The following is a 27,987-nucleotide window of genomic DNA, read 5'->3' on the forward strand; positions in this document are numbered from 1 at the left end:
CAACCTATTTTACAAAAAGTTCACTCTATCAGCTAAATTTCTTCAATTAACCGAGCAGAAACATGCAGCTGGAAGCGTTCTTTCCTGTTAAATCAATAAACAATAAAAAAAGAACTTTCTCGTGTCTGTACTTCAAAATTGATGATAGGTAATATAAGAACTTCATGACCTTAAAAATTTGCCTTGTTTAATGAAATATATTCTTTTAAATCTTTTTAAACCTAAATGTTTGCTCCATTGATGATTAGAAAAGTTAAATCTTTACACATTTTCTTCCACGTAAAGTTCAACTTAATTTTCTTTATAAAGTATTGAAAATCTCTTAATTAACTCCTGTAAATTGCAACTGAATTGTTGTTTCAGTAATAACTGTTGTTGAATACCTGTATCAAAAATTTACCTAACTAGCGTTTGCATCAATTTAATGATGATTCAGAAAAATATGCTGAGCACACAAAATAATTTCCGAGAGCCAGATTTTCAATGAAAGTGCAGTAACATACTCAAACTAAATTTTCTTTAACTTTATATTCAAATTTCATGTTGTTAATACATTTTTAGCTTTGTCATATCGTGGTGAAATTACAAATATGCCCTTTTTTATGTATCAGGGGCAGAGCTGGATTATACCTTTCGTAGGCCCTAGGCACAGAGCCGGATTATACCTTTCGTAGGCCCTAGGCACAGAACCGGATTATACCTTTCGTGGGCCCTAGGCATAGCCGTTTTTGGGCTCTCCCTTCCTTCCCTCTTTTCAAAATATGTGCTTAAATTTTCTTGCATATTTTTTTAAAGTTTTTATTAATATGGATTTTAATTTAAAAATTTGTTTATCGAACTTCATCTGCAATACCGACATACTGCCGATATTGCAGTTGATATCGATGATACCATTATGATTAGTTCAATCGTTAGTACTTTTCGTAACATTCACATTGCATTAAGAATATATTTGTCGATTCTTGGAGCAAATGCAGAAGGAGAAAGATCTTTCTCCAGATTAAAATTGATAAAAAATTATTTGCGTTCAACAATGAATCAAGATCGTTTGGCATCGCTCGCACTTATGTCTATTGAATACGAAATCTTGCGTAGTTTGGAATTCGACAGCATAATACAAGATTTCGTTGAATCCAAAAAAGTAATATATTATATCATAAGATTCTGCGAAATAATTTATTACCGAAAAATATTATATTTTTATTTGTATCTTCATAATTTTGTGCAAAATACACTTGTTGTTTTTAAAGCTAAATTATTTTTGTCAACAAATTTTTTTCTCCCAAGTTTTTCGTAGGCCCCTGAATTTCGTAGGCCCTAGGCACGTGCCTAGTGTGCCTATAGGTTAATTCGACCCTGATCAGGGGTCATTGTATTCCGAGTTTTTCATATTGTTCGCCTGGTTCTAAGAACTAAAAGCGAGACATGTGAGTTTTCCTTGAATGTCGTAGATTCTCGCGTTTCTTAAGTCCCTGGAACTGTTGAAACTTTTGTTATTAAATCCCTTTAGCGAGACGTATGCATACACGTGATTCTTCCGTCAATTTAATTCTTTCGGTTTGGCTGATTTTCAACACTTTGAGTGTTTGGAACTGTGCTGGAAACTGCTAATATTGTGATTCTTATTCACGTGATATTATTATAAAACGTTATATTTGGTATTCAACTGATTTAAAAGTTATGCATTGCAATTCGTATTTACACAATTTAAAAATAGGGCATTCTATTCACTTCATTTTTAAAACCCAATATTGCAATTCGTATTCAGGTGAGTTAAAAATTCAATCGTATTCACGTGTTTGTCAAATCAAACATCGATTTTCGTATTTATAAGTAATTTAAAAACCATGCATAGCGATTTATATTAACGCATTTTAAGTGATTCATATTTATGCACTACAAAAACTCAGTATTGTTATTTGTATTTTTAAAATTAAAAATCGTAATTAAAATTCAACGTTTTAAAATTCAATGTCGCAATTTTAAAATCCAATATTCCAATTTCTATAAGTAGTAACAAGTAAGTTTTTTCTTTAATTAGTCGCTATAAAGGTGCAAAATGTTTCATTAGTAGGCAATTTAATCGTTAATGTTAGTTAATTATGTTCAAAAAATTATGTTGAATATGAAACATGTATGGTATTCAAATTGATATCTTGATATCAATGCACATAAAATTTAAATTGTTTTCACTTCTAGTCTCAATAACCCCCCATATATACTTGAACATAATTTTTTTTTTTTTTTGTTAAAATATTTGCTTGCGTGTAAAGGATAGTAAAAGTTTTTTTTAGTTTGAATATAAATTTTTGTGTTTACTTAAGTAAAAACATCTGAAATGTATGCATTAAAAAAAAAAATTTCTTATGAAATTATTAATGTTGAAAAAAGATAATTTGCCTGTTAGTTTTTTTTAGGAACTTATTTACTTTCATTAATTGCATCTTGCATTGCTAATAGTCTTTCCAGACTTTTTATGATAAGTCCTGTTTCTGTGAAATTGAAGAAAATCTGCTCCTAGTTTTGAGAAATTAGGGTTTTATGTTTTTTATTTTGGTTAACACTTTTCATAAAAGGTCATATTTTGGTAAATGTGGAAAAATGACTGCCTCATTTGTTAAAAAATGCAACTACCATGTCTTTCAAGAATTATTGACACTGTTAGCTTGCATTTCAAAGAAAACATTTTGTGAGTGGTTTATTTTTTTAAATTAATATTGCAAAGCTGTTCAGACAAATTATTTGATAGAGGGTCCTTTTTTACCATAAAATGATTTGTGAAAGGTTCACTAATGTTCATAAAGGTCTCCTAAACAGACTTCTGATTTTTTCTTCTTAATGTTAGTAATTAAGATTTATATCTTTTCTATAAATAAATCATTTATTATTTACATTGAAGTGTTATTTTATCACTTTAATACAAGATAGACTTATTCAGAAGGTTAGCAAATATTTATTCACCATAGCTCTTCTATTTTTCATCCAGACTGTTGCCATCCAACATACAAGAAGTGATTTATAATCATCTTGCTTAATCAATTCATTATCGATTAAGAATAATACTACAGAGTATCTCCCCAGTGACAGAAAATTTTACTCTGAAAGGACATATTTCACATAAAATTTTGAATGTTACACTATTTACATCATTGATAAATAATATTTTATACTAAACAACCTTGCTTAGTTAATGATATTAATAACAAACATAAGTTGCTAGTTTTGCTGGAAAGTGTACATGTCTTCCAAACCTAGTCACAAGTTTGTCAGGTTCCTTGGGAGAATGATTTTTTTCTGTACATAAGGATTTGGAATTTCCAGGTTTTTGCAACCCGTAAGTTTGATTCAACCTTCTCTATAGTAGGACTCAAATATGCTGGCTTTACACAGTCTATGGACACAGTAGATTGCCTACCATTTAGTTGAATTATAAGGTTTTTAGCTGACCGTTTCAAAACCTTATTGTGGACCTGTATAGGGTTGATATAAGGGAGGTTTTTCACAATCCATTCTTAAAAACACGTGAGGACAAGTGCTTAGTGAGGGATTGACGTAAAATGTACTTCGTCCATGCGCAGATGTGGCAATTGGATTCAATTCACGTATGGTGTTTCTAAGACGATCAACAAAAATGTCATCACATGGTGGAATGATAGATGTTTCTAGCCTGTCGCTTGGAAGTTGAAGAGTTGTTCCGTATACCAGTTCGGCACACGATACGATGATATTCTCCTTTACTGCAGTGTACGGATTCCTAAAATTCACGATATAAAGATGTTCGCATCTGAGAACCTTGATATGTTGTAATTATCGAAGGGCACCCGAATCGAGACATCCAAGTAGGGAAAATTGCACGACAGATGGTTTTGGCTTGCATGTCCACAATCGGTATGACTTCTGGCCATCTTGAAAATCTTTCGATCATTGTTAATAAGTAGCTGTAACCATCAGATGAAGGTAACGGGCCTACAATGTCGATGTGTATTTGTTGAAATCGAGCATCAGGTAAACTGAATGTTACTAGAGGAGCTTTGGTGTGTTTTTGAATTTTAGAGCGCTGACAAGGTTCACAGCATTTCACCCATTCCTTTCTTTCTTTCTTCATATTTGGCCTAAGATATCTGGCACAGATGAGCTTAGTAGTAGCCGTAATACCAGGATGTGATATGCCATGCAAGTGTTCGAAAATTTGTCTTTGAAATGTTGCCGTAACGAATGGACGTGGAGAACCATTTGAAATGTCGCATGTTAAGTCAGTGTCTGTATTTTGACATGGTTTGAGTTCAAGAAGAAGAGACGAATTTTTAATTTGAAGAAAATCTTAGATTATTTTCCAAGATTTTTAAGATTTTAAATTTTTATTGTCACAACTTTTTTAATTGCAATCGTTTATTTTATTACAGCATTATTTAAAAATGCTGCTAAAGATAATTTTCTATAAATATTAGTATGTGTGATAACATGGTTTAATTTTATTTTAAATTGTATTAAGTGTATAATTACGTGTATAATTATTGACAGTTTATTCTAATCAAGGGTCTGTTTAGAAGAAATTTGGGTCCATTAACAGACCCTTCACAAAATATCTTTTCATAAAAACGGACCCTTTGCAAAATATTTTAACTTAAAAATGGACCCTTCACAAAATGATTTTTCTTTTAATCGGACCCTTCACAAATTTGATTATCTTCATTATTATTTTGTTAATCAAATAAACCCTTTCCAGGGCAGAAAACAAGAAAGATGGATGTAAACGAATTAAGTTTTGTCTTCGGCAGACGATTCTTCCATTATTCATCCGAAATTAATATTCTGCGTTCAGCAGTATAAGCCAAATACCAAATATTTGCATGTTGCATCTCTAATTTAGAAGCAGCAATTGTTTATTTTTTAAAATTTAATTTTTTTAATTATAATTTTACAGTGTTGAACATAATCTTGTATGTCTTCACAATTTAAAAACTCCTTGAAAAATTTTTTTTTTTGCAAGAACGGTCCCTATTTGCACAAATTCATAAATGCGGACCCTGGTTGTAGGAATGTGAGTAATTTTTTCACAATTTCAAGAAAAACGGACCTTTCACAAAATGTTTGGACAGACCCCTGCTAATGATATATAATAAGATATAATTTCAATAATTAAGTTGTCATTATTTTTAAAACTTTCGATATTTATAGAATATTTAAATTTTTTTAATATTAGCTTTAAATGCATTTGAAAGTAAATGTTACTTTACTAAATACTACTCAGGGCCTGATCTAGAAATGGGGGGGGGGGGCACAGAGCTGCCAGTGGCCCTCTGTCTACAAAGATAGGAATTGCTAAATAAGATTTAACAAACCACATGTATTAGTATCAGTGTTTGATTAATCAAAAGGTCTGAGAGGTCCAGGACTAGAGCCTGCTCATTTCTGGGTGACCTTTAATGTTACAAATAATTTCTTTATGCTTCTCCTTAAGAATTTTAATTAAAATTATGAGTTAACTAAGATTGAAATAGATATAAGCTCATATTTACTAACATATCTTAATTTATTTATGTTATAAATAATTAAAAAAACTTCATTATTAAACAGCGGATAAATTTTGTTAAAATGTGACGATGAGAGGGCCCTGATAGTTCTGTGCCTTGGACCCTCGCATTAGGAATTTAGTAATTCGTAACTTTGTTTGCAGTTAATAGTTGAGAAATTTAGAAATAGTTACACAGTTCAGAAAACAATAGTTGCGTAAAGAAATGTTAACAACCGAAAGTTTTTCTGTTATTGTACGGTAGTGAATATTAATAAATACTTATTAATATATAAATGTTTTTTAATTAAAATATATTGCAGTCATTTTTGTCTTACTTTCCTAAAAAAATTCAAAACGTCTGGTATAATATCACTTTTTAAAAATTACATACCTTTTTTATGCTTTATTAAAAATTTGTAATTTATTTCATCAAATAATTAAAATTGTTTCAAATAAATAGTTGTATAATATCTGTCAGTCTCAGCTTTGTTTATCATTTGTCTTAAAATCTTCACTTTATTTCATTTTTGTTTGAATTTTATATATATATATATACAGTAGGGAACCGATTATCCGGAACGATCGGGACCATCGCTATTCCGGATAACTGATTTTTCCGGTTTTCTGAATCGCTACAAAAAGCTGTTTTTTTAATGTTAAACCCAACTAAAAAAAATATTTTTTTTGGAAATAATCTTAAAAAGAAGAAAAAATGATGGAGTAATACACTAATGGTTATTTTCAAAATGATGGTAAGGTAAACATCTTTCAAAAAAGAACGAAAAATCCTAAAATCTTAAGAGGAAAAAAAAAAAATTTAAATGGCGGGAAAATTTATCGAATTTCGCTCCGGTTTTTTGGTTTCCCGGTTTTCTGATTTCCGGATAACGGGTTCTGTACTGTATATTTTAATTTTAAACTTACTTTGTTTTAGCTTAAAAATGGCAAGCAACATGAATCGGGAAGAAATCCTTAAGGAGGCTAAGAATATGGATGCTGATGAGCTGGTTGATAAACTGAATCAAGATACTGCTGATTTCCTTGCTCAGCTTCCAAAGGGAAAAAAAGAAGATTTGTGGTCCTTTAATGACTGGGATACGGTAATGTATATAATTAGTTCTCGGAGAAAATCTTTATTTTTCAGGTTTATTGGTAACCAGAACCATAAACCAGTGCAACTTTGCTTGTTTTTCTGAAATATTATCTAAAACAGAACTGTAATTAAAACTTTTATTATCTAGACCAGTGGTTTCCAACTGGCGGCCGCGAAGTCTTTTTTTTGTGGCCCGCGAAATAAAATATATTAGTTGTAATTTTTTTGCAGACAATTTACCTAAAAAATCTATATGGGTTTAAAATATTTTTCTCGTTAATTAAAACCTAACTTCTTCGTTTCTGTGAAATTTAACATACCAACGGTGCAAAAAAATTATTTCTCAGGTTTTGCATCCAAGAAAATATTTATTCAAATACAAAAATAATTGTGTATGTTGCTCTTTTTTATTTCATCTTTTTGTATTTTGTGAATATAATTTAGCATGTGTGTATCAGAAATTTTCTCGAAGAAATTCTCAGATTTAACTTTTTGAAACCACTTATTTTGGACCAAAATATTTTCTCACACATTTGTAAATTTTAAATTTAAAATGCAAATATTTATTCTCTGGTGGTTGCAGCAGACAAACGTCAATTTTGTCATTGAACATTTTGTGTGCTACTATGTAAGTTTTAATACAGTGCCCGCCGCTAATAAAATCACTGGATAATAAAATCAGCCGCTTTATAAAATCAAATCGGCAAGAACCGAATCGTTACAATATTAATACATGTTAAAAACATCCTTTAATAAAATCAATGCCGCCGCTTTTTAAAATCAAAATTTTGACTACATAATAAATCAAACGTGCAGTATTTCATCTTCTTTTGTTCTTATTAATAAAATTTTATTTTTCGAAGTTTAAAGATTTTTTTGAGGAAGCAACAGTTACTCACAAGCCTGTGAAGCTGGCGTGGCTAGCATTTTCCTGCGATATACATAGTGTAAGAGTTAAGGAAAAATGTGGATGGTAAGCGGCAAGTTCATAGAAATCAATGTCAATTCCTTGACTTGAATGAAGTTTGGAGAAACCTATCTCACTCAACAGGGGGTCGAATTCTTATCTTACTTTTTATTGAATGAACCATAGAAGGGAGAGAAGTTTCTTTTGTTATCTATCTTAACAGAGAACATGAATGGATTTCCAAAAACTGTGCGCATGTTCCGTAGCTATTGACGATAAACTGCAAACATCAGGAGAAAAATCTGATTTTGAAATTGTTACAAACATCAAAAATTACAAAGTTATTTTCAATCAAGAAATGGAGGAATCAGACTCAGAAGATGAAATGAACTCATCAGTGCCATCTTCAATGGAAGTCAGAAAAGCACTTAATGTAGTGCGGCAAGCTTTAGAACAAAGAGGAGGAAATATCGAAAACTATAAAAACTTCTATAAACTCTCAAATGATGTTGAAAAGTTAATTTTAAATACTGAAACTCAAGCAACCATTGATCGGTTATTTGCAAAAATTTTGTAAATTTAATCTTATGTAGGGTTTTACTTTATTAAAATAATTAAATTAGTTAAAATAAAACATTAATGTTGTCATTATTTCAGCTTTTAAAGTGTGTGCATTTAGAATACAAAATTTTTTTTTTTCCAAATGTTGAATCGCCTCTTAATAAAATCAGCCGCTTAATAAAATCAAAAGAGCATAAAACGAAAGTGATTTTAATAAACGGCGGGCACTGTACCAAACTTTTTAAAGTTTTATATCTTAACAATTAGATATCTGTTGCACATTAATTGTTTAATACATGGGTGCACATTAAAGTTATTGTAGCCTGAATTTTTAATATGCAATTAAATATTTTTAAAAATCTACTTCTTATTTTAAGTTGTAATTCAATACTTTTGTTTTGTACAACGTGATAAAAATCTGACAGTAATATTTAATGTTCTTTCAAGCATAAAAGAGTCCTACATAAAATTTTGAAAAAGTTGTGGCCCGCCATTTGATTTGTGTTTTTAATTGTGGTCCCCAGCCTCATGTAAGCTGGAAACCCCTAATCTAGACACTTGTTCTGGAAAAAGTGAAAAAAAAAAAGTTGAAGCTGGGGGACAAATTTTTTCAAGTTTCTACATCAAGTATTTAAACAAAAATGTTATTTTTTGTTTGTGTTTTGTTGTGTGTTTTACCTACCATAGTAAATTGTAAACTTTTATCTTTGCAATTTTAATGTAAAATTGTTAGATATTTCAAAATTTTTTTTCAGGAGATGCAAAAACATCCACTTTTTATGACAAAGCCACCTGCTGAAGGAGAAGAAATGTCGCCACTAATTGAAGCCATTCAAAGTTTGAAGTATGATCCTGATGAAAATACACCTGAAGGTTTATTATGTTTAAATATGTATTTGAAAATAAATGTATATATACTTGTAAATGTATATATATAAAACCAGAAAACAAAGTTATTATTTTTTTAATTAAAATTTTTTAAAAATACTTTTAAAAATAATTTTTTTTAATAATTTTTTTCTTTTCATAAATCCTTATTATATTATTTTCTATGTTTTCCATGTATTTTGTGTATCAGACTATGCTCAGAAAATAATAAATAAACCTTTCATAGAGGCAGACATAGGCAACTGTTTTATAAATCTGTTTCTTTATAAAAATTAGAATTTCAAATATGTCTTCAACCATTCTGTGGGGGATGTTTAAGATACAACACTCACTTTCCTTAAAAATATATAGAAGAGTCTGCTGTAGCAATGGATTTTTTAATTAATGTTATAAATTACTAGAATTTATAGCTTAGTCAAGAGATTTTTTCTTTTCCTATTAATTTAATTCCCCCCCCCCCCTCAGAAATTTGGATTAATCAAATAAGTTAGGAAATGGAGATCCTATCACTTGGTTATTACATAGGTAAACAGTTGCATTATTTTTGTTTTCTTTTAAGGAGCAATTCTGATAATTGTATGGTAGTAATAAAGAACTAAAGGAACAATTCTGCATAAAAAATATAGTTACATTACTCTTTTATATTTTAAAGAGTAATTTTGTTTTAATTGTATGGTAATAATAGGGAACTAAAGGAACAATTCTGCTTAGAAAAATAGTTACATTACTTTTTTATGTTTTAAAGAACAATTCTGATAATTGTATGGTAATAATAAAAAACTAAACGGGCAATTCTGCCTAGGAAAATTTTTTTTTCTCCTATGCTTTGAAGAGCAGTTCTGATAATTGAATGGTAATAATAAAAAAAACTAAAAGAACAAATTTGATGCTACTGAAATACAAAACATAGGAAAGAAGGTATTCTATTGCAGCTAAACATAGGGAATTTAAAAATAGTTTCATTCCCCTAAAAAATATGTAAACTTATACATTTAATTTTAAATAAACTCAAAGATTTATTTTTATATAAATGATAAATAGATTTATGTTGTGTTAAATTTGAGATAAAAATAATAAATAGATACAAGTTAGAAAAAAAAATGTCTTTTTTTGATTTAAATCAGTGATTTCAAAAAAAAAAAAAAAATTCTACTGATTTAAATTGGCAAACCCTAAAAATCTATTATTTGCAATTTTCAGTTTGTCTCATCTTACTAAGTTTTTTTAGATTAATTTCTGAGGAACCAAGTACACTTATTGATTTAATCTTTTATTTTATTAATGTTTGATTTGCTACTTTATTAATTGAATCAATACTTTATGCTTAAATTAACACTTTATTAATTTAATTAGGTTTTAAGATTAAAATATTTGTGCAGTTTCCAATAATATTGCAAATTAATTATTATAATTATAATCAGGGTTGGAGTTTTTGCCGGCAAAAACCTGGTAAAAACCGGCAAAAACTGGTAAAAACCGGCAACAACCAAATTATCTAAATTGCTGATTAAATATTATTACAAAATAATTGAAACAAATTTAAATCAATCATAAGGAATAATAATTTTGATACATTACATGAAAAAATTATTTTTAACATATTAATAATTAATATAAGGGTAATAATTTTTAAAAGATTGAAAGTTTTTGATCTCCTTTCATTTTAGAATCCTAAAATATGTTTTTTTACAAATAAATATTATTATTTGTATATTATTATTATTTATTATAAAAAATTATTATTTGTACAATAATTAACTACACATGTTGATAGATATTTTATNAGCATAATTATTCTTTATTCAGAAACATCGCATCAAATTATACCAATAGATGCGTCTTCAGGAAGACTATTGGTTTTTATATTATTTTATTATTATAGATATTATTAAGATTTTTTTACAACAATCACTTCTGGATGGATATAGCATTTTATTTTAATCATGCGCCTTTTCTTAAACTATTTATTGTAATTCTTTTTTCCTTAAACCGTTTCTCTTTAGGCTCTAATGTGGCTATTTGTTTTTATAAATATGTAAACATTGCGTCTTTTCCTTCATTGAGACTAATCGAGAACATATTTTTTTGATGATCTGCTACGATATCAAGAATTCCATGTTTTCCAGCACATTACCGATCATTCCATCTCCTGAATCTTTTAAGATAGCCAATGATGCTTGATGGTTGGTAACACCATCCGTCTTAATAAATCAATCCTCTGATACAAGCAGTGACAGGTTACATAATTCTCGAGAGAGATTTTCAGTCGGGTTCTCTTATTTGTAGAGTGGTTCTGGGTTGAACTGATTTATTTATTGAGAACTATAAATAAGACATTCCAAAAATATTGAGTTGACTATCAAGATAGATGTGGGAAATTCGAAATAATCGACAAAAAAAAATTTTACCCCTTTTTTCAGATTTGTAATAATTTTTTTTTTATTTAAATTTGCATACGAAAAAATTATTTAATTTTGAACATACCAAAAGACATAGTAAGAAAATGTATGTAATTTTGCTGCCGCATTTTTTTAAAGATACACAAAATACTGATAGCATAATGCCTACAACATATCTTTTTCCACTTACAAGGGAAACTAGGGAAGTGTGACTCGCCGATTTTGAAATAAACTAGAGGGATGTATACCTTATAAGGAAATATTTTAAGGGGCAACATTCATTTCGGCCCATAGAAGGTCCTATGAGAGATAAAAAATAATTCAATATATAGAAAAATCCGTTTTTTATTATTTCAATGCATACTATTAGTTATTGTAATTGTCTCATAATCCGATTAATTTGTAATTAATTTGATAATTAATTAATTTGCTAATTAATAAATTATTCCGAAAATTAATTACTAATGAATTGTTAATTAATTATTAATCAATTGTTAATTAATTATCAATTAATAAATTGATTTGCAATCACATACTACAATTAATCTGGAAAATTTTTTTAAAAAAAATTTAAAAAATTTGATGTCAATTTTTTTTTAAATTAACCTAACAGATTTTTCTGATAAACTACAGATATATAAAATTTTCGAAATCAATTTTGACAATAAATATGCATTATATAGTACGTGAAAGTACCACAAATTTAATTGGAGTATGAGACAATTACAATAACTAATAGCCTGCATTGAAGTAATAAAATACCGATTTTTCTGTATATTGAATTATTTTTTATCTCTCACAGGACCTTCTATGGGCCGAAACAAAAGTTTCCCCCTAAAATTATTCCTGATAAGGCATGCATTCCACTAGTTTATTTCAAAATTGGCGAGTCACACTTCCCTAGTTTCCCTTGTAAGTTAAAATGTTTCATAGTTGTGAAATAGTGTTTTTTTTTTTTTTCCTTTTCTTTTAGAGCTTGCTCTATCTTATAAAGAAGATGGTAATGTAAACTTTAAAGGAAAAAAGTATCGTTGGGCTGTAGATTCTTATACAGAGGGTCTTAAAGCAAATTGTTCTGATGAAGAATTAAATGCTCAGCTTTATTCAAACAGAGCAGCTGCCCATTACCATATAGGTAAAATTCACCTTCTTCATATGCTGTTATGTATTATAATCTAATTTTGAAAGCATATTTACTTTAAGTTTTTCAATGTATATATTTTAAAGCTAAATAGTTCAATATAATAAAAGATTGAATTATATAACATTATTTTATTTCTTCATATATATTATTGCATGTTTTAAAATTAAAACTTTGTACTTGCCTATGATGAGAGGTTTGTTACAAAAACAGTATTGGTTATTAAATGCACTTTCATTAAAATTGGTTTTAAAAAGTTTTGGTAATGTGTGATTAATCTAAGAGTGATGTTCTGTTTAGTTTCATCATCATCATATCTGGCTAGACAGCCCAGGGTGGGCCAGTGCCTTCCTTTGAATTCGAATCCACTTCTCTCTACTTTTGACACTTGTTCGCTAGTTTTTCTCCTTTAGAGTAAGGAAATCAGCCTCAACTAAATCCAGCCATCTCATCCTGGGTCTACCTCTTTTCCTGTTCGTTAGGGGTTTGTGTAATAGGATTTTCTTTAAATTTTAGTCATCATTCCTTCTGAAAATGTGAGCTGCCCAGTTCATTCGATTTATTTTTATGAATTTCACAATATCTGGCTCTCTGTAGATTTCATACAGTTCAGTATTATATCGTCTTCTCCAGGAATTATTAATTTTTATCCCACCAAGGATGGCCCTCAAAACTTTTCTCTCAAAAATGGCAATTTTATTTTCACCAGCTTGAGTTAGGTTCCAGGTCTCAGACCCATAGGTAAGTATTGGCCTAATTAATGTTTTATAGAGTAAAAGCTTTGTATTTTTTGATAAAAGAGAGGATTTTAAAAAACATTTTAAACCATAAAAAGCTTTATTTGAACAAATTAGACAACTCCGAATCTCATTGTCTATGTTATTGTCGGCAGTAACTATTGAACCAAGGTAGGTAAAATTCTGAACATCCTGAAACCTGTGGGAACCGATCTCCAGATAGGATTCACTAGAATTTAATTTAGTAAGTACAGGCATGTATTTGGTCTTATTGGTATTAATGATTAGTCCCATATCCCTAGCAGCAAGCTCCAAAGAATGGAAAGCTTCTTTTAAAGCAGGAACAGTTCTTGCAATGATGTCTAAATCATCCACATACGCCAATATTTGAATAGATTTTGAAAATATGTTGCCTCTGATATTGATTTCAGCATCTCTTATAACTTTCTCTTGAGCAACATTAAAAAGAAGACAGGATAAGGAGTCTCCCTGTCTGACTCCATTATTTACTTTAATTTCTTCAGATAAAGATCCCAAAAGTTTGACTCTGCATACGGTGTTTGACATGCTTGCTTTTACAAGTCTTACTTAGTTTTGGTGGTACTTGAAACTCAACCAGGGCTTCATACAAGCGATTTCTATTAATACTGTCAAGGCCTTCTTTGAAATCAACAAAAAGATGATGTGTGGTAATACCAAATTCCCTGGTCTTCTCTAAAATTTGTCTAAGTGCAAATATTTGATCTTTAGTAGATTTTCTCTTGTGAAAACCACGTTGGTAGTTTTGAGGTTCTATATATTGTATAAGTCTCTCAAATAAAATGTTTGACAAGATTTTATAGGTAGTACATAGCAAACTTATACCCCTGTAGTTAGAACAAACCATGGTATCACCTTTTTTATATATTGGGCAAATAATGGCAGTGTTCCAGTCAGAAGGTAAAATTTCAGCATTCCAAACATCAGTAATAAGATTATAAATTAGTTTTAGAAATACTGGACCATGACATTTTAACAGCTCAGCTGCTATCCTGTCGTGCCCAGTTGCTTTGTTGTTTTTTAACTTTTTTATAGCAATATCAACCTCGCCCAGTTCAGGTGGAGGTATATGTTCATTATTCTGATTTTCAAAAATGCTCCCATAGCAATAGAATTGATCATGTTTACTGAACATTTCTTGGAAATGTTCACTCCATGTGCTGAGTACAGCCTGTTTGTCTGTCAGAATCAAACCATCTTTACTTTTGCAGAGGTTAGATGTTTGTTTAAAGTCCATTCGACTTCTATTAATTCGTCTGTAGAAAGCTCGGCTTTCATTTATTGTCTTCAGGGACTCACTATCTCTTAGGTTTTCCTCTTCAAAAGCTTTTTTCTTGCTCTTATGTATTCGCTTTTCCTCTCTCCTTAATCGTCTATAAATCTTGTATTCTTTTGAATCATTTTCTTATAAGCAATGTTTTTAGTATTGGACGCTGCAGCACACTCATCATCAAACCAATCTTTATTTGAATTCCTTTAATTCTTGCCAATAATGTTGTCAGCAGCATTACAAATTTTTTCCTTCAACTGTTTAGTTTAAGTAACATTTTGTTGATGATAGCATTATTTTGAGTTATATCATACTAAAAAATCTTAATTTTAGATTATGTATTATTATAGTTGACAAAGATTAATTTTGCAATTAAAATTAAGAATTTTAATCTAGCGCAATTTAAAAATAGAAATTAAATAGTCTGATTTACTATTTGTTTTTTATTTGCTGTTTTCTTTATGCACTCTAGAGAGCTAAATATGTCATTATTAAATAAATACTGCTTCTTTTCAGTGTAATTTCATGATTCTAAAATAATCTAAACATTTTATACCCTATGAGATTAATTTGATTTATATTTATTAGTTATGAATGTTTATGATTTTATGTAGGGAACTATGAGAAATCTTTGAAAGATGCACTAGCTTCCAAAGCTTTAAAGCCCAACTATATAAAAAGCCTTGAGAGAGGTAAGTACTTTTTTCTTATAGTTCAGTGCATTTTAGAAAGCTGCCAAATCTACAGGATTTACCAGTAAACTACTTTTCCAGTTTTGCCAATTTCTCTTGGTCTTCTGGTTTAATTAGAATCTTTTCATGGTTTTCGCATATTTTGGAAAAAAAAACTCTGAAAGTGGCAAAGTTTCTTAAAAAAAATCCTTATAGAATTAAATTTTTTAACAAATTTATTTGCTGCTTGAGTATTTCAATAAGTAATGCTGTTAAATAAAGAAGCTCCATTTCGAGCATTAAATTTGAAAATGAGCTGTAAATTTCCGAGATTTTTTTTCTTTAATTTTTATTCAGAGCCCTCTAATTTCAAGTTTATTAAAAAGAATCTTTTAACTTACTGTAAAGAGTTTCTTATCAAGATTGTAACTTCAAAAGTCTAAAAAAAAAAATTTACATCAAATTTCATTAAACGTCCGTCACTCATAAATGGAAAATATTGCTGTGAATGTAAAATTAGTGTAATATAGTTTTGATTAAAATTCCCTTTGTCTAAAATATTTGATATATTATACATTAATATTGCATTTCATAGAAATCTTTTGTCTTTTTCCTTTTTCTGTTTGAGCCATGCATTTATAAATGTTCTATTTTTGTAAAGTATATATTTTTTTATTGTAAAAACTCTTAAGCAAATATGTTCCAAAGAAAGTTCAGTTGACAAAATTCTCAATAATCATAATTTCTGTTATTGATAATATTATTAATTCAATATTAATTTTGATTTTGGGTTTAATAGTTGGTGTTGATGTTTCTTAATTATAAAATAATTTTATTTTACCTCTTTAAAATTACTGTACTTTCAGTTTCTTTGGAAACTTCTATAGTTTTACAACCTTTAAGTATTGAATGATTGTTAATTGCAATTTTAAAGCAACTTTGGTAATGAAAATAAATTTTATCCTTTAAGACCTATTTTATTTACTCATACTATACTTGAGTAAACATAAATTTTCTTTTCTTTTTAGGTGCTTTGTGCTGTTTTAAACTAAATAAAATGGTAGAATGCATAAGTTGGTGTCATGAAGGATTAACTGTAAGAACTTCTATTATTATTTATTTTTTTAGGCATTAATTCTTTTGTCCAATGGAAATGAAACCTTTTGAAATATTCTACAAATATAGCATTTTAGCTTGTTTGTAAAGAATGTCTTATTTTCTTCAATAAAAATACTTTATGATGTATGATAGTTGATGTTTCTTATTATAATTTTGTATAAATGTTCAATTTGATTTCAATGGGCAGCAGGAAACTTTCCAGGGATTATACTTATTTTATTTTTTTGTTTTGTTTCTAGAACTTTTAAGTAGACATGCTTTGTTAATAAATGTGATCATTGGATGGGAGAGACCTAAATAATCAGCTGTTGAACATTTTTCAAAATGTTTGACTATATCTTCTTCTCCTTCTTCCTAATCCCCAAAATTAGTAGGGCTAAACAATGTCCATGAAATTCATGACCCGGAGGAAGTCGCCCACCAAAAGTGGGTTTTCAAGAATGTCCCTCCTGTCCAGTCCAAGACAGTCCGTGATATGTTGGGGAGAAGCCTGCGTGTTGTGGCACCTGGGGCAGTTTGGGAAGATTTTAAGACTACCCTCGAAAGAAAGAGACTTAAGGTGGCCGCTGGTAAGCGCCGTCTGATCCTCGCAGTTGCACCGAATGTTGAGTGCACCTTTTACTATAGCTGAATCAATGTTATTAACTACATCATTAACGAAAACTGGCTTTGACTCATTCACTAATCTAAGCCATAATCAACTCTAACTTATGATAAATGATTCCTATGTTTTTTTTTATTTTATTAATAAAACTGGATTTAAATTTCAGATTTCTTTTTATTGTAGGTAAATCCTGACAATAAGCTGTTAGAAGAATTAAAAAACAAAGCTTTACAAAAAAAGGTAACATTTAATTTTAAGATTTATTTTTTACTATTTTAAATAAAGGGTGATTCATAGTTGCCCTTATATTCCTGATTTTTCTGACAAAACATATTTTGTTATTGATTAATATTTTGTATTTTAGCTTTTTATGCTGATATTCCTAATTCGTGTTTGTGTGTACAGAATATTTGTTTTCCTATCAATGCAAATGGGGATTTTAAAATTATTAATTTAAAATAATTAAAAATTATATTTTGGACCTAACTTCATTTTATTTTAATTATCAACACTTCAAATTTAGGTTACATTTCGAAATTAGGGACAGTCTTACAAATTACATACATGGTTAAGAATATATACCCTTACCTGCAGTATTCATTGTTTCAAACTTTTTAAAAATTTAGTCAATTTATGAAAATTTAAACACTCAATTAAAAATTTTACATTAGAAAATATTTATGGTGTTGAATTCAGGGATAAATCTCTTATTTATTATTTTCAGCAAATAAAGTATAGTTTGTCTAAAATAAGAACTCCAGACATTCGTCTGGACCTGTGGCGGTGACTATGGTAATGAGGTATGACTATTCCAAGTAGGGGTGTGGGGTTCCTGATTTGGAGTGGTTTTGGATCGGGTCGGCTAGAGAAAGGGAATCTCTTCGGTCTATTGTGTTAGTTCTAGAGTAAAGCTACCCTCCTTAAAATGCGCCATTCTTTTTCCATAGCACCAGGCGGCGTCAGACTTTGTGGCAGGAGGAGTTCTTAGCTTAGACCAGTGTTTCCCAAACTTATGACTTTTGTGCACCCTTTTTAAATGTTTCATAATGCTGTGTACCACTGATAAAAAAATAAATGTATTTTTTGCTATAAAAAATTGCTCAAAAGTTAAAAATCGCAACTGGCTGTTGATACTACTAATTATTAACTGTAAATTAGCCAATAGAAAAATATGTAATCATAAATTTTCATGGCTAACTTTATTATTAAATAAAAATTTTTGAAATTTTCGTTTGTTGCAAGATTTTTTGCATAAGAACATGTACCCCCTCTAAACTGTTTCTGTACCCCTGGGAGTACACATACCACACTTTGGGAAACACTGACTTTGGCAGACTATAGCTTACAAATCTTGTTGGGTGGAGCTTTGTTGTTTTGTAGTTTCACAATTAGTGATTCATTTTGTTCGTCTAAATTTAAAAATGTTCAGTTCCAATCATCAATACAGAGAATTTTTAAATTGTGAACTGAGAAATCCACTAAATTACTTTTGCATAAAATTATTAGGCATTATATTGTGTCTTCCTTTCAAGATTATTGAAACCATACTTAAAATATTTTTAATTCACTTGTTGTTATTTTTTTTTTTAAAAAGAAAGTCGGAAAATGTGTAATCGGGTAGTTAAATAAGGCCATCTACTTTTAGGGTAATAATTGAAAAATACTGAACTGATTGTTTTGAGTTTTTAATCAAATTTTTGTATAACAATTGACTTTTAAATTTACAATGTATAGTTTGAAATAAATGAAATATGCTACAGTATAATTAACTTTAACTTTTTTTAATATTTTGCTTTAGAAAGCTGATGATAGAGACAGAAGAAAAGCTTTAGCCCAAGACTCAAAGCGTCAAAAAGAGTTAGAAGTCGTGAAGAAAGTCATTGCCGTAATTATGCATTTTTTGTTTGTTTATATCTTGAAATGATTAAAATGAAGGAGACATTAAAATCTTTATTCTTTGTAATTTTTATAATAATTTTAATATTCGTACTAATAGATTGGTTGTCCTCTAAAATTAAATTTTTAATCTTCAAATAAAAGTTAGAAATTTAATATTTGTTTTTTAAATTTATAATGAAGCAAATAAAAACATTATTTACTTTTTTTGTAAAGAAAATAAAAAAGGAATTGAATAAGACACTTTAATCACGTGATAAATATTTCAGATAACTAAATTTCATCTATTCAATCCATTTATGTTTTCAATTATTTTATTTACATTTATGTGATATATAATATACAGTCAGTGAAAAAGTTTTTTTAGAGATTGAAATTTTGTTCTTGAAAAATATATTTTATATTTTAGTTAAATGCATAAATAAAAAACTTATGGTAAGGAACCACTACCTAAGAAAAATTATACTAATGCCTTCTTCAAATAAACTGCATAATTAGAAAAATCTATTTTTCTAATCATAATTTAAATATTCTTAATTTTTTAAATTTTTTTTGAAAAATGTTTTAGGTTTATTTAGTTGATAATGCATCAATGATTCAATATTTATTTCAATTAAATATAAAAACAGAAACAGCTAGGTTTTGGAATAGTAAAATGTTTAAGGAAATAAAATGGTCAATGGCAATTTTATATTAAAAATGTAATTACAAAATGCATGATATATTAGAATTTTTCTTTGTATTAGTTTTATTGTAAATAGTTAGCATTTAAATTCTTTAATTTTATGTTATTATTTTATTTACATTTAATAGTACATTAATATGCTGTTATAGTATTTTTTATGTTATTTTTATGCTGTTATAGTATTTTTCATCTAATTAATTATTTGTTTCATAACTATATAATGTGTAATTTATAATTCTCAGAGCACTAATGAATTAGAAAATTTAAATGTAGAAAGTTATAACCCACACATCACAAAATGTTTCCATTTCTTCTGTTAATAATTATAACTAACACAAGCTTTCATTGTTCTCAAGTAAACAACAAACAATAAGTATTTTTTTAGTTTAAAAATACAATTGTAAATATATTTTTTAAAAATAATTAAATTGATTGTTAATATATTTTTTAATGATTAATTTCTTAAAAATAATGTGGGTTACCACTTTTTACCATCAAAGTTTTTAGTTGGATGGAGTTTTTTGTCCAATTAATTGAAATATGAGGGGTATTTCAATTTTCTTTTTATAATTAATATAATTCATCTGTTCGTTTTTTCAGGAAAGAAAGATTCAATTGGGCAGCAATAACCTTGATTTTGAAAATGTTCAAACGATTTGCCCAAGTGCTGTGAGTGCAAGAGTTCATCTAGATCAAGATAATAAGTTAGTGTGGCCAGTTATGATTCTATACCCAGAATATGGTACTTCAGATTATATTCAAGAATTTCATGAGGAATCAGTGTTAGTATTTGTTATTTAGTTGCTTAAGAATTAAGCACTGCTCTTTTTAAACATTGGTCCGCGATGCCAATGGTTAAAAGGAAAAAGGTTTTAGAGTATTTTAATTGTTATAAGTATTTTAACGTCACATATTTTTATAAATAAATTAATGAATCTGTGTTCTCTTTGTGAGGAAAAAAATAGAAAAGAAAAAGAAAGCAGAACTACTGTGAAAAAAGTGCATTAAGCTTTTGCAAAATGACCTAATAGTGAAAAATCATGTGACTTTTTAGACTGAAATTATTTACGCTAGTATGTACAAGTTTTAAGTGAAGCTTAAAAAATTATAAATTATAGTATTGTTTAGCTTTTTTTTTACCACTGTTAATAAAAAGTCAACATAACCCATTTTTTCTGTGTGCTTTTTCTATTTTTTGCTTAAAACTCTGGTTATTCAATTTTTTATGAACATAAATTTATGGCAATAGTAAAAATTAATCTTTGATTTTAGGTTGTGAAATACAACAGAAAATTATAAAAGTTTTTTTAAATTTATTTATATTTTATTTTTAGGTTTTTAGATCACTTTGAAGTCATGTTTCAGGATCCCCCTGGTTGGGATCAAGATGGAAAATACAGCCTAGAAAATTTGCAGGTAAAAATTATCGATTGCATTTAATTATATATTATGTAATAAAATATTACATTATTATGTATTACATAATAATTATATATTGCATAATAATTATATTGTACATTAATTAAAATTTTCTATTGCATTTTTTATTTTACCAAATTTATTCACACGTAATATTTATTAAGATTTTGTATTGTACAACAATGTGATAATCAATGTAATTTATTTGCAGTTCAATCTGGTCAGACATGGATAACTCAGGCTTGTTAAAATCGAAATTCTCGATAATTTAAATGTTTTGCTAGTTTCTGAAATTCTGTATAAAAATCATATTTAAGAATCACAGCTAATTTACATTTTCCTTGCAATTTACCTTAAAATAATACAATAAAACTTGTTTATGAGATGGTCTTTTTAATAAAAGCAAAAATGAATTTCCCCTGCCCAGAAGTGCAGCTATTTGGTTATTGGAGTTTCATGTGTCCGTTATTGATTTATTGTGTTTGGAATATTTTATGTTTCTGTGGTTGTGTTTTTAATGTTATCACTCTGTTCTTGTGGCATTGTCAAAAATTAAAGTTTCATTTACAGTGCACCCCCCGCCCCCCCAAAAAAGGATTTTAGGCAATATTAATTATTTCATTTAATAATAGTTGAAAAAATTTTGAACTGTAAGGTACAAAATTTTTTACGTAATTTTAAAATGCATGGCGAAATACAAAAAATTTTGCAGAATTGATTGAATAGTTCCTGAGAAATTGAGTTTTAACTATACGACTTATTCAAAATTTGATTTCTCAGGAATTATTCAACTTATTTCACTCAAAATTTGTATTTTGTCATGTAATATTATCTATTTTAAAATAATGCAAAAAGTTGTGTACCTTACAATTCAAAACTTCTTATCAACATATAATAAAATAATAAATATTTACTAAAATTTATTCTTTTGCATGAAATTCTCTAGGATAAACACAATATAAAATTGTGTGCTAAAATTTTTCAATTCGCTTTTAAAAAGTTCTTCTCCAAATGGGGCAAAATACACAAAAATTAAAATTAATATGAAGGGGTCACCCTCTCGAATATTAAGATTGAATCCTAGAACGTGAAGATCCAGTCATTAGATCAAAAGTTATTCAGGGCAGTCTGTTTTTTATTTTGCACTCTGTTCATCATTAAAATTAGTTAAAAAAATAGCTGTGATTAAAGAGTTGGAAGGAGGCCTTTAAAAAATTGAAAAAGAAATTTGGAATTCCATTAAAATGTTACCAACTAATTTAGCGAACAAAAACAGAATAGAATCAAAGGACAAAGAAGACTAGTTTGAATTCATATGATTTGACACAAAAACTGCATTTAATGAAGCCATCAAAAATACCTACTTTCTTTTCTTAGGTGAAGAATAATTTAGCTTGAAAAAAATATTTAATTTAATAAAAAAATATAGCAATATTCTTTGATTAAGTGTATATTTTAAATCTGAGAATTTTTATATATCTCAAAATGTTATGATTAATGCATTGTAAGAAAAATATTCATAAGATTACATAATTTTCATTGTTGCTTTGAAAATTCCGAATCTGAATTCTTCATATTATTCCACACCAAATTCTTCATGTTTTAAAATTAACAAAAAACATTAGAGGAAAAAAAGTAATTGGAAGATGTAGTGTTACCCCTGTGTTAAAGTTGGCGTGATTACATAATTTTCATCGTCGCTTTGAAAATTCCGAATCTGAATTATTCATATTATTCCACACCAAATTCTTCATGTTTTAAAATTAACAAAAAACATTAGAGGAAAAAAAGTAATTGGGAGATGTAGTGTTACCCCTGTGTTAAAGTTGGCGTGATTACATAATTTTCATTGTCGCTTTGAAAATTCCGAATCTGAATTCTTCATATTATTCCACACCAAATTCTTCATGTTTTAAAATTAACAAAAAACATTAGAGGAAAAAAAGTAATTGGGAGATGTAGTGTTACCCCTGTGTTAAAGTTGGCGTGATTACATAATTTTCATCGTCGCTTTGAAAATTCCGAATTGGAATTCTTCATATTATTCCACACCAAATTCTTCATGTTTTAAAATTAACAAAAAACATTAGAGGAAAAAAATTAATTGGGAGATGTAGTGTTACCCCTGTGTTGAAGTTGGCGTGTGTCCTGTTTCTTCCTGCCAGCAAAAAAAGATACAATCCCATATATAATACAGCAATGTTGGCTGGTTTTAAGCTGGTTAACTTTCGAGGTTTCTTTATTGAAGACGAAATGCAGCTTGAAACTTGACATTATCTCATGGAGAATAGTAGACAAAATCCATCATGATAATTACAATGAAATAATGCATAGCAAGAAAATAAACTTAAATCCTAACTCATCGATAAAGGATACAATACTTAATAAGAATAATTTCAAATTAATATTAGCAAGCAAAGTTTGAGTGACTGGCATATTTGTACATTAGTTTATAGAAAATTGATGGCAATATAAAGCACATAAAAATAAGTTATTACAATTTACTTAAAAATTAAAAAGAAAAAATATACAAATCATATTCTATGCTGTTTCAACTCTCAACTTTGCTAATTAGTTACAAACTATTTGACCATCAGAAAGATATTCCCAATTTAAGTAAATACGAATTTAGTGAGTAGCATTAGTACATCACTATATTTTATGTTCTTGACTCATAGATGGTTACTATGTATATTATATCATATGAATACACAGACAGTGTTTACATTTATGAATACTGTAAGCATTCTTTAATAGTTTTTTTTTTTTCCTATTAAAAAAATTAATAGAAGTATTTTTTACGCAACATATCTTTATATTTTTCAATGTTTAAATATATTTTACAACAACAAGCAACTATAATGAGCTGTGAATAACAAAAGTCATTTTGTCTTTTTTCAGATATCTTTTATGGACAATGCTCCTAGTGTGGAAATTATTACTGTTAAAATCACAGATACTCTAAAAAATGTTCTATCTCATAAAAGGTAAATGGTTTGTTTTATTTTTGTAAAAATATTAAAATAAGCTATTTATAAAAGTAGTTTATTTTGTTATTATTTAGTATTTTAAACCCATATTTAGTTGTAAATAGCAAATTAATTTAACATATCATCTCATCTATTATTTATTCATGTTGTGAAGCTTGAAAACAAATACAAAATTCATTGCAAAAAATGTAAGATAAAATCCTTGTTATAAATGTCAGGTAGTGCATTAAACTCTATCTAGTTGTCCTGTCATTTTAGAATTTCATAAAAATTAAAGGAGAAACCTATGAATTCAAAAGAAATTTATATATAAGCAATTAAAAAGACCTGATGAATCTAAGGGATTAAGTTCAGGCCATTAAAATTTGACTTTAATTTAGCAAGTTGTGAGTTAATATAATTTCGACTGAGTATGTTTTCATCTCACTCTATGTTGGTAGGTAAATGATATATCGTAACTGTTTTTATGATTTTAAGCTTAAAATGTTAATTCAAGATGATTTTGTTGCATTTACTTTATCTTTTTTTAGAATCTTTTTCTCTAGATAATCAAGGTTTAAAGAGTGGTGAAATTTTTTTTTTAAAGGAAATTAAATGATAAATTAGGGGAAAAAATTATCTGTATTTTTAAATTTTCATATTTGTTATTTTAAATATTGTAAAAAATATGATTGAATTCAACTCTAGGTACAAAGTCTATGATGGTACACCAGCTTTTTTTGTGACTGCAGCTGATTCAAGTTTTGACAGAGAATTTCGTAAAACATATCGGGTTGGGAATTAAGGTATTTGACTGTTTTATGTATTTTGTTTATGATAATTATTTCACTATTGTTGTTTTTATATTCTTGCAAAATATGCATCTTTTTTTTTGTTTATGTATAGTTGACATCAGGGCATTTCCCTTTTAGTTATTGTTATACAAGAATTTTTTTTCAACAATAGTTTTGTTTTCAGGAATTATTGCTATGGGAAAAAAAACTAATCATTTTTTCTTAACTTACTTATTTTCTTATACCAATTCATCATCAGAATCAGACTGGGAGTATGGGAGCTCGGGATGGGGGGGACACTTGAATTAGGGGTCTTTAAAAAAATGAAGTATTTTTGCTTTAACAGAGTTCTTAAAAAAACTGATTGTAAGTTGATTTAAAAGGTTTATTAGAAATTTTGAACTTTCTTTAACAAGTTTTGTTTCATTGTTAAAACTTCTTTTTTTTAAAAATATTCTTATTAATAAAATCTTAAAAATTGGGTTTGCTAAATTAGTTTGTTAGTCCATAACGATATTATCTAAAAAGTACATTACATTACTGGAAACACGAAAAAAGTTTGTTTTAGCATTTGTAAATACAAAGTTCTAATCTCATTTTGCAATGTAGCAATTGAAATATAATAGTTACAGTATTTTAAATTAGTTAAAATACCTACAGTAATTTGAATAGTGATTATTTTTCAGGTTCTAAGTCTGATTCATTATATTATACTCAAATAATTTTTTTTTTATTCTCAATAAGATTGAAACAAATTCAAATAATTATATGTTCTAAAATTATGTTACGTATTTTCTATTACTATTGAAAATAATCATTTTATAAATAGTTACTTCATTAATTTTTGAAGCTCTTTTGTTTAATTTTATATTGAATTTTGCAAAGTTTAAACTTGGGCTTTGATGCTTCAAACAATTTCTTTTAACTTTAATAAGTTACAAATGTTGAATGCTTCCAAAAGTATAATTTGTGGAATAACAGGTAAAATTTTATAATTATTTCCATTTGGTTCTTAATCATTCATCTTGTATTCTACCACATTTTTTAAACTCATGAAGGAAAAAAAAATACAAGTTTCTGTCACTTTATGTTCAATAGTTGTGAATATGTTTTTTATTATTTAATTTTTATTTGATTAGTTGTGTGTTTTGAATAATTTTAGTGACGTAATTTAAATATTTTAGAAAAACTTAAAAGTTAAATTTTTTGATTTTTCTATTGCAAAAATCTTTTGAAGAAATCATATAACTTACTTACATAAGAATGTATAAGCTCGCATAAGAATTAAACTTACTTTTTGTGTTAACAACTTTTTTTAATTATTTATTACCCATTTATATTCTTAAATATAGTGAAACCTCTGTTAAGAGGACACTCTTGAGACCAAAAAGGTTTTTTCGGTTTCACTTTCACTAATTATTATCTTAATAAATTAAGCTGTATTGCTGAAATAATAATTTCTGAATATCTCGGTTAAGAGAATATAAGAGGATATTCTAAATAAGAGGATATTCTATATAAGAGGATATTCTGAATTTCTCTGTTAAGAGAACACTTTTGAGACCGAAAAAGTTTTTTCGGTTTCACTTTCATTCATTATTATGTTAGTTTATTATCTTAATAAATTAAGCTGGATTGCTGAAATAATAATTTCTAAATTTCTCGGTTAAGAGGATATATATAAGAGGATATTCTGAATTTCTCGGAATAATTTCTCGATTAAGAGGACACTCTTGAGACCGTAAAAGCTTTTTCGGTTTCACTTTCTCTCATTATTATGATGTTAGTTTATTATCTTAATAAATTAAGCTGGATTGCTGAAATAATATTTTTACCACGTATCTACTAGTTTTCCTAGATCTACTAAATTAGTCCATTAAGGAGGAGAAAATTATTGGAAGAGGAAATTTTTTTTTTCGTTAGGGATAATTGCTGACTCTTAGACTTTAAACTTAAAGACTCATATGTATGTAAACATATACACATGTGTTACAGCTTAATATTTTTTTTTTTTATAAAACGAATGTAATATAAAATAAATAATAGATGCTTTAGAAAAAAATTTATGTATTTCTCTATTTCTTCAAAAGTTGTTTAGAAAATCTTGTTTGTATTTTTTCATTTTTGTACCTAAAGGTTTTTGGTTCATTATCTTCATTCGCTTTGCCTTTTAAAATATTATCCAAATATTTCTTAAAATGTAATTCATTATTGGAAGAGGATGATATAGACTAACTTGCAATATCTGCTGTCTGACTGTTTGAATATTCCATTTGTTCTGAGAATAATTTTATTCTAAATAAAAGGTCATCGGTGGCTTTCTTTCCCTTTTGAATTTGTTTGTCATCCAACAAAAATTCACCAAAATTTAAATTTTAAAGTTGAACTGAAAAATTGGAGTCAAAATGTTTTTAGCAATTCCATGATTCCAACACCTTTTGCCCTAAAATCTGTTTAACTCCTATTTCACTGCCCTGCATGTAAGGCAGTTATTAATTTTAAACGCAATAATCTTGTTTCTTCCCAACTTTCCCGAAAGTAATTTATTCATTTTATTTTTCAATACATTATTCACCCATATGCTCAGGTCTATATTTTTTAAAGTAGTTATTTCATTCTTTTTTCCGATAACATAATTTTAAAAGACTTAACAAATTTAAACTGTGTTTTTCTATATAAGTGACAAGACTAAATATTTAGTAATAATATTTGTATTTATGTTGCAATGATTTTTCTGTAGTTTATTAAAAGGACAGTATTTTATAATATTATTTTCGAGTTTCAATGATTTTCTTTTGATATTGCTGACACTGTATAAGAGAGAAATAAACTGAGGAATTTTTTTGTTTTTAGTTCATAATTTTTTTTTTTTTTGCATGTTGTGCTAAATTGATGAATGTTATTGAAATTAAAACTTGATGTTTGCTATTTTACAATTTATTTTTGAATAAGTAATTTTATTTAGAAATAAATAATTCATTTTATTAATAAATTATTTCACCCAACATATTTTAAATAATTTTAAGCATATATAATATTATAGATGAATAATACAGTATTTTTTCTTTCTTTCTTGCAGTCTTCCTAGCAGGCCTATTTTTATTCTGGACTTAATATCATTAGGGAGAAGTGACCTTCACCTTGTTTGGTGGTATTACAAATAAAGCTACTGAGCATTGAAGTTTGTTCGTATATCATTATATATTTTATGAAGCATTTATCGTTATTGCTCTGACAAATCAAACTTGTTTATTGTGTAAATAAATACTATTATCTTTCA

General features: G+C 27.7%; 1 protein-coding gene across 1 annotated transcript; it reads left to right on the forward strand.

Annotated features, from left to right (window-relative positions):
• Positions 1-27,987, forward strand: LOC107446796 (DNA polymerase interacting tpr containing protein of 47kD). Its single transcript, XM_016061561.3, has 13 exons — positions 1-148; positions 6,450-6,615; positions 8,832-8,949; positions 12,337-12,498; positions 15,165-15,242; positions 16,250-16,317; positions 17,128-17,184; positions 18,743-18,829; positions 20,126-20,307; positions 20,860-20,941; positions 23,846-23,931; positions 24,622-24,719; positions 27,787-27,987. The coding sequence occupies exons 1-12, from the start codon at positions 63-65 to the stop codon at positions 24,716-24,718; spliced, it is 1,269 nt and encodes a 422-aa protein (XP_015917047.1). The 5' UTR covers positions 1-62; the 3' UTR covers position 24,719; positions 27,787-27,987.

The sequence above is a fragment of the Parasteatoda tepidariorum genome, chromosome 6 (assembly GCF_043381705.1).
Source record: "Parasteatoda tepidariorum isolate YZ-2023 chromosome 6, CAS_Ptep_4.0, whole genome shotgun sequence".
NCBI classification, from domain to species: domain Eukaryota; kingdom Metazoa; phylum Arthropoda; class Arachnida; order Araneae; family Theridiidae; genus Parasteatoda; species Parasteatoda tepidariorum.